General features: G+C 45.0%; 1 protein-coding gene across 1 annotated transcript in view; it reads left to right on the forward strand.

Moving 5' to 3' along the window:
• Positions 1–2,825: 2,825 nt before the first annotated feature.
• The window catches only part of LOC109924121 (bromodomain adjacent to zinc finger domain protein 2A-like), a 131,504-nt gene continuing 126,442 nt past the window's right edge, over positions 2,826–7,887 (forward strand). Inside the window, 1 exon segment of the mRNA XM_048618801.1 lies at positions 2,826–3,414. Coding sequence (XP_048474758.1) covers positions 2,826–3,414 — 589 coding nt within the window.

A 7,887-nucleotide genomic window follows, 5' to 3' on the forward strand; every position in this document is an offset into this window, starting at 1 on the left:
TGGAAGGTTTTTTTGGTTCCTTGGATGGAGGTGAGGGGGAAGTGTAGGGGCAGGTGTAGCACATTCTGGCTTTGTTTTTGTTGCCTCAGCCTCAACCTCAACCTCCAGTTCAGCTGGACCATCTCTGATACCCCTCTCTCCTTCCTGGACCTCTCTGTCTCCATCTCTGGTGACCACCTCGAAACCGATATCTATTTCAAGCCGACCGACTCCCACAGCTACCTAGAATATACCTCCTCTCATCCACCTTCCTGCAAGAATGTGATCCCCTACTCCCAGTTCCTCCACCTCCGCCACATCTGCTCCCAAGATGGGGCGGTCCACTCCCGAACATCCCAGATGTCCTCTTATTTCAAGGATCGCAACTTTCCCCCTTCAGTGGTCGAAAATGCTCTCGACGCATCTCTTATGTTTCCCACACCTCTGCCCTCACATCCCCTCCCCGCAACAAAAACAAAGACAGAATTCCCCTTGTCCTCACGTATTACCCCACTAACCTCCGGATTCAAGGTATCATTTTCCGCCATTTCCACCACCTGCAATCTGACCCCACTACAAAGGATATATTTCCCTCCCCACCCCAATCCACCTTCTGTAGGGACCGCTCTCTCCGCAACTCCCTCGCCCACTCCACACTCCCCACTAGCCCCACCACCCCCTGCACCTTCCCCTGCAACTGCAGGAAGTGCTACACCTGCCCTACACCTCCCCCCTCACCTCCATCCAAGGAACCTAAAAAACCTTTCACATCAGACAGATGTTCACCTGCACATCCGTCAATGTGGTCTATTGTATCCGCTGTTCCCGATGTGACCTCCTCTACATCAGGGAAACCAAGTGGAGGCTCGGAGACTGCTTTGTAGAACACCTGCACTCTGTTCGCGACAAATGACAACACCTCCCAGTCGCAAACCATTTCAACTCCCCCTCCCACTCCCTGGGTGACATGTCCATCCTGGGCCTCCTCCAGTGTCACAATGAAGCCAACCAGAAACTGGAGGAGCAGCACCTCATATTCCGCCTTGGGAGCCTACAATCTAATGGTCTCAATGTGGACTTCACTAGTTTCAAATCTCCCCATGCCCGGCCTCATCCCATGACCAACCCTCCCCCTCATCCCGCCTCCTTGACCTGACACAATCTGTCCATCCTCTCTCCCACCTACCTGCTCCTTCAACCTCACTGACCAATCCCCATCACTGCCTACCTGCATCCAGCTATCACCATCCCACCTACCTTCCCCAGCCCCACCCATCCTCTCTCAATTTATTTCAGAGCTCCCTTCCCCGCCCCCATTTCTGAAGAAGGGTCCTCACCTGAAACGTCAGCTTTCCTGCTCCTCTGATGCTGCCTGGCCTGCTGTGTAGTCTCAGGAGGAATGTCATCCACAGTCACAGCATTTACTGCAGGTTTCTGCAATAAAATGAAATTTTCAGCTGCCTTTGCAAATCTGAGCGTTCCATTGTTACTGTTCATGGGCACAGAGAGCAGGGCAGCAGGAGAGGTTCCACTGTTAAAGATGCCTTTCTCATGAGAATTGGTTTGCAACAGTTTTTTTTGGGGAATGTTGAGTGACAAAATTAATTTTCACCCTGGTTCATGCAATAGGCAAGATAATGTATTGCTACATGGTTTACATCACCAATGCTGTGCATTTGCAAGGAAATGAGATTAGTTTATCAGATGGTCTCCCTTTAAGAACAGTCACTGGGAGCAGATAAATCCTCAATGGTTTAAGTTGGAAAAGTGAGTCACTGCTGTGATCACGATGTGAGAATAACAGATTTGTTAAAATCCTGCCTGATGAGTGTGGTATTGATCATTGTAATGATACATGTGTCCTGCTGTTGGACTGCAGCAATTGTATTTCTGCTCCTTGACCCCTTTCTCATTAAACTGCTGACCATTCAATGTTCTTGCAACATACTGCATCATCTTTTTTCACCTCTCAAATCCCTTCCCATCCTCTTCGGAACTCTAGGGGTTGGATTTTCCACGCCTGTGCTGGGCGTGTTTTCAGTGGAAGAAAGGGGCACATAAAATAGAGCGTGTGCCCAGCCCATCCCCTCCCACCCGCTTCTGAGGTCAGCACCATAATATGGGGGGGGGTTCAAAAGTTTCATCCTTGTGTTCAAATTCCTTCATGGCCTTCCTGTCCCTATCTCTGTAACCTCCTCCAGTAATACAGTGTCTCTCACACCACAGGATTTTCCGTTCCACCAACTGTGTGTACTTGTGCAACCTGTTTCCTCTTGCCTCACCATTAATGGCTGTGCTTTCCAATACCATACACTGAAATTGTCTCCCTAAATGCCTCAGACTCTCCACCTCCCTGTCTCTGTCTCCTTAAAACCCATCCCTCCTAATATCTCCTCAGTGGCTTGTCATCCAGTTTGCTCTAATTATGCCATTGCGAAATAGCTCAATACACATTTCTTTTAAATCTGCTATACAATTGCAGATTTTTGTCGTTATCTGTGAATAGCAATCTGTAAATGTTGATAACTGCTGCCTACACCCAAATCACTAGAAATCATAGAAAGATGAAGGAGAATTCTGATCAAGTGCTAATTTGTTCCAGGTTCTGTCCCCTGACTTCATGAGCAAAAGTGATTTTTTTTTTATTATTGAGTTAAAATAGTTCCTATATTTGAACAGGTCAGGAATTAAACAAGAAAGTAAATTCTGATTATCGAGATTAAAACAAGTGCACATTCTAGTGTATGTTATACAGTTGTGACACATTGGTACTGTCCATTGACAGGTTAGAGATGTCACATGTAATTCTGAATTCAAAATCCTCTTTCTTTCTCTGTGCTCTAGCTATGAACGGTGAACTGAACGTTAATGGTGTAAGCGTTGACTCAGGAGCGAGTACATCAGAGGCCTTTGCTCCAGCAGCTTCATCCCTTGTGATGAGAGACTCCCACCCTAACTCAATGAGCGGGTATGACTTTTTCTGGGACTGCGGACAGTACCAGTCTACAAGTGTGGACAAACTCAAAGAAAAGGTGATGCTGACCCAGCTGCCTTCTCAAGGTCAACATCAGTCAAATGGTCCTTTCGAAACTGCTATTAAAGAAGTCCCAACTGAGCCTTCTGCAATGCCTAAAAGCCTAAAGCTGTGTGATGACAGGACTCACAATTCTACTGGTTTGCATTTTGATCCTTACAGCTTATGTTCTACTCAGAAGATTCATTTTGATATGGTGCAAGAGCCATCATCTTTCTCCCCAAACCATGAGCTCACCAGGACTGTGTCTGAAGAAGTTCACTCCTTCACTTACCCTTATGATCACCAGTATGAACACTGTAACTCTCAGCCAGACATAGTAGACCTCGAGGATGCTGACCTAGACCTCTTCTGCAGCAAAGATTATGAAGAAGTCGTGGAGTTGGAGGATAAAGAGTCAGGTACAGTTTATATGGAATTAAAAATAGAGGAAAATTACTTGACATTGTTAACAGACAGTTAGGGACAAAACCAGAGTTAACTCCTTCATAACTAATGACTTGATCTGCTCCCAAAATTTTTTCGTTGGGAAATGCACTAAGCCGTGCAGACTAGGAGGAATTTTTGGTGTTTTTCAATATTTTAGTAATTGAGACAAGGCTGCTTATACCTGGAAAATGTCTGCTTCTGGCTGTTTGGAAAGCGAGATGTGTTAAACCCAATTCTCTGCCACGCAAATGTTGGGGCTCATGTGTCAGACCCAGGTAGCCACTCATTAAGAGATAAAGAAGGGTGTCATAGCACCCTCTGTGCTGTATTTTGTAAGAACTGAAGAACATTGTTCTTGTATATGAATTTGCAATTCAGGTTTCATTTTCAAATGTCTGTGTTATGCTTAAATGTGTAAATTAACTCACAGCACCAGGGACCCAGGTTTGATTCCAGCCTTGGGCAACTGTCTGTGTGGAGTTTGCACATTTTCCCTATGTGTGCGTGGGTTTCCCCTGGGTGCTCTGGTTTCCTCCCACAATCCAAAGATGTGTGGGTTAGGTGGATTGGCTGTGCTAAATTGCCCCGTAGTGTCCAGGGGTGTGTAGGGTAGGTGGATTAGCCATAGGAAATGCAGGATTATGGAGAGGCGGGGGTGGGGGTTGGGCCTGGGTCTGGATCTGGGTGAGATGCTGTTCAGATTATCAGTGCAGACACAATGGACCGAATGGCCTCTATTTGAACTGTAGGGATGCAATGATTCAATGAAAATACTGAAGCAAAACTCAATGCTCAGAATACCCATAGCTTCTTGGTTAATCTCCCTGTGCCCCTTGCCAGTGTTTAATTAACAGCAAAAATAGGTTTTGTGATCTCAAAAGGAACACCGAGACTTTAGCAGAAGAATATTGCTACAAAAGCAGAATACTGCAAAAGCTGGAAATCCTCAGCAAGTTAGATGAGATCTTTGGAGAGCAATGGCATTTCAGACAGTTTCTTATCACCCTGTTCAGTTATGTTATTATATACCATTGGAGCAGATGGGACTTGAACCTGGGTCTCCTGGTTCAAAGGCAGTGGTAGTCATGTGCCACATGAGCCCGGTAATGGTATATCAAGAGAAATAACATGCAGTTTTTCACCTGGTATAATCTCCTTATCCTTATAAAACAGACCATCCGTTAACTTGCCCTGATTAGCGCTGAGAGGATTTGTCAGTATACGTATGATTTAAGACTTGTCCTTAACAGTTGACAAGCCACATTGACATGCAGATGACTGTCAGTTTTTTGAAGAAATAAAGTTAGTTTTAGACTGGCAGTACTGTAATGAGGGGTACGTCAGGTTCTAAGTGTTCGATTGTGATAGGGAACTCTCTAGCCAGGGGCAAAGATAGACGTTTCTGTGGCCGACAGAAAGACATCAGGGTGGTGTATGCCTCCCTGGTGCCAGGGTCAAATATGTCTTGGAGAGGGTGGGGAATGTTCTCAAGGGGGGAAGAGTGACCAGCAGGATGTTGTTGTACACGTTGGTACCAACAACATAGGAAGAGAAAGGGTTGAGGTTGTTAGGGAGAATATCGGACCCTAGGCAGGAGGTTAAAAAGTAGGTCCTCAAGGGTAGTAATATCTGGATTACTCCTGGTTGCCACGTGCTAGTGAGAGTAGGAATAGGAGGATAGAGCAGATGAATGCGTGGCTCAGGAGCTGGTGCAGGGGGCAGGGATTCACACTTTTGGATCATTTGGAATTTCTTCTGGGGTATAAGAAGGACAGTTTGTACCTGAATTGGAAGGGGATCAATACCATTGCGGGAAGAGTTACTAGTGCTAATTGGGAGGCTTTAAACTAGTAATGGGTTTTTGGCGGGGGGTGGGTGGGACTGAGACCCAAAGAGATAGTGAGAAAAGAGATCGGTCTGAAGCTGGTGCAGTTGAGAAGAGGAGCAAGTCAAATAGTCAAGGCAGGCAAGAGCAAAACCGAGAATGAGGTAAGATTGATAAATTAAACTGCATTTATTTCAATGCAAGAGGCTGATGGGTAAGGCAAATGAACTCAGGGCATGGTTGGGAACATGGGACTGGGATGTCACAGCTATTACAGAAACATGGCTCAGGGAAGGGCAGGACTGGCAGCTTAATATTCCAGGATACAGATGCTATAGTAAGGATAGAAACGGGGCAAGAGAGGAGGGGCAGTGGCGATGTTGGTTAGGGATAACATTACAGCTGTACTTAGGGAGGATATTCTAGGGAGTACATCCACTGAAGTTATTTGGGTGGAACTGAGAAATGAGAAAGGGATGATCACCTTATTGGGATTGTACTATATTGGGATTGCCTCCCAATAGTCAGTGGGAAATTGAGAAGCATACTTTTGAGGAGATCTCCGATATCTTTAAGAATGATAGAGTTGTAATTGGAGGGGATTTTAACTTTCCAAACATAGACTGGGACTGCCACAGTGTTAAGGGCTTGGATGGAGAGAAATTTGTTAAGTGTATAGAAGAAAATTTTCTCCATTCAGTATGTGGATGAACCTACCACAGAAGGAGCAAAACTTGATGTTTTCTTGGGAAATAAGGCAGTGAAAGTGATTGAGGTGTCAGTGAGGGAGCATATTTGGGGCCAAATTCTGTAAGTTTTAAAATAGTTATGGAAAAGGATGGACCTGACCTAAAAGTTAAAATTCTAAATTGGAGTAAGGCCAATTTTGACAGTATTAGACAGGAACTTTCAAAAGCTGATTGGGAGAGGCTACTCCTAAGTAAAGGGATGGTTGGAAAGTGCGAGGCCTTCAAAAATGAGATAATGAGAGTCCAGAGGCAGTATGTTCTAATTATTGTGAAGGGCAAGGCTGGTAGGAGTAGGGAATTCTGGATGACTAGTGAAATTGAGGCTCTGGTCAAGACAAAGAAGGCAGGTATAGACAGTTGGGATTGAGTGAATCCCTAGAAGAGTATAAGGGCAGTATGAGTGAGTATAATCAGGAGGGCAAAAAGGGGACATAAGATATCTTAGGCAAATAGGGTCAAGGAGAATCCAAAGAGATTCTATAAATACATAAGGGAAAAAGATTAACTAGAGAGAGAATAGAGCCCCTTAAAGATCAGCAAGGCTGTCTATGTTTGGAACTGCGGGATATAGGTGCGATACTAAATTAGTCTTTCATGTCAGTATTTGCTGTGGAGAAGGATATTGAAGCTAAAGAACTTGAAGAAATAAATAGTGATATCTTTAAAAATGCCCCTATTACAGAGGAGGAGGTGCTGGACATCTTAAAACGCATAAAGGTGGATAAATCCCCGGGACCTGATCAGGTGTATCCCAGAACTCTGTGGGAAGCTAGGGAAGATTTGCTGGGCCACTTGCTGAAATATTTGTATGATCGTTAGCCACGGGTGAGGTGCCGGAAGACTGGAGGGTGGCTAATGTGGTGCCATTATTTAAGAACGGCTATAAGGAAAAGCAAGGGAACTACAGATCAGTGAGCCTGACATCAGTGGTGGGTAAGTTGTTGGAGGGAATCCTGAGAGACAGGATTTACATGTATTTGGAAAGGCAAGGACTGATTAGGGATAGTCAGCATGGCTTTATGCATGGGAAGTCATGTCTCTCTAACTTGATTGAGCTTTTTGAGAAAGTGACAAAGAAGGCAGAGCGGTGGATGTTGTCTACATGGACTTCAGTAAGGCATTTGACAGGGTTTTGCATGGTAGACTGGCTAGCAAGATTAGATCATATGTTAACTAGGGAGAGCTAGCCATTTGGATACAAAATTAGCTTGAAGGTAGGAGACAGAGGATGATGGTGGAGGGTTGTGTTTTGGGACTGGAGACCTGTGATCAGCGGTATGCCATGAGGATCGGGGCTGGATCCACCGCTTTTTTTTCGTTCATATAAATGATTCGGATGTGAGGAAAGCAGGAATGGTTAGTAAATTTGCAGATGACACCAAAATTGGTGATGTAGTGGACAGTGAAGAAGGTTGTCTCAGAGTAGAATGGGACCTTGACTGGATGGGCTAATGGCGGAGGAGTGGCAACTGGAGTTTAATTTAGATAAATGTGAGGTGCTGTATTTTGGAAATACTTAATGGTAAGGTCCTGGGGAGTGTTGCTGAACAAAGAGACCTTAGGGTGCGGGCTCATAGTTCCTTGAAAGTGGAGTCACAGGTAGGTTGGTGAAGAAAGCGTTTGGTACACTTGCCTTTATTGGTCAGTGCATTGAGTGTGGGAGTTAGGAGGTTGTGTTGTGCCTGTACAAGACATTGGTTAGACAACTTTTGGAATACTGCGTTCAATTCTGGTCTCCTTTCTATAGGAAGGATGTTGTGAAACTTGAAAGGATTCAGAAAAGATTTAGAAGTATGTTGCCAGGGTTGGAGAGTTTGAGCTTTCGGGAGAGGCCGAATAGGCTGGGAGATGGTAAGAACTGCCGATGCTGG

The sequence above is a fragment of the Rhincodon typus genome, chromosome 41 (genome assembly GCF_021869965.1).
Source record: "Rhincodon typus isolate 14 chromosome 41, sRhiTyp1.1, whole genome shotgun sequence".
Taxonomy (NCBI): domain Eukaryota; kingdom Metazoa; phylum Chordata; class Chondrichthyes; order Orectolobiformes; family Rhincodontidae; genus Rhincodon; species Rhincodon typus.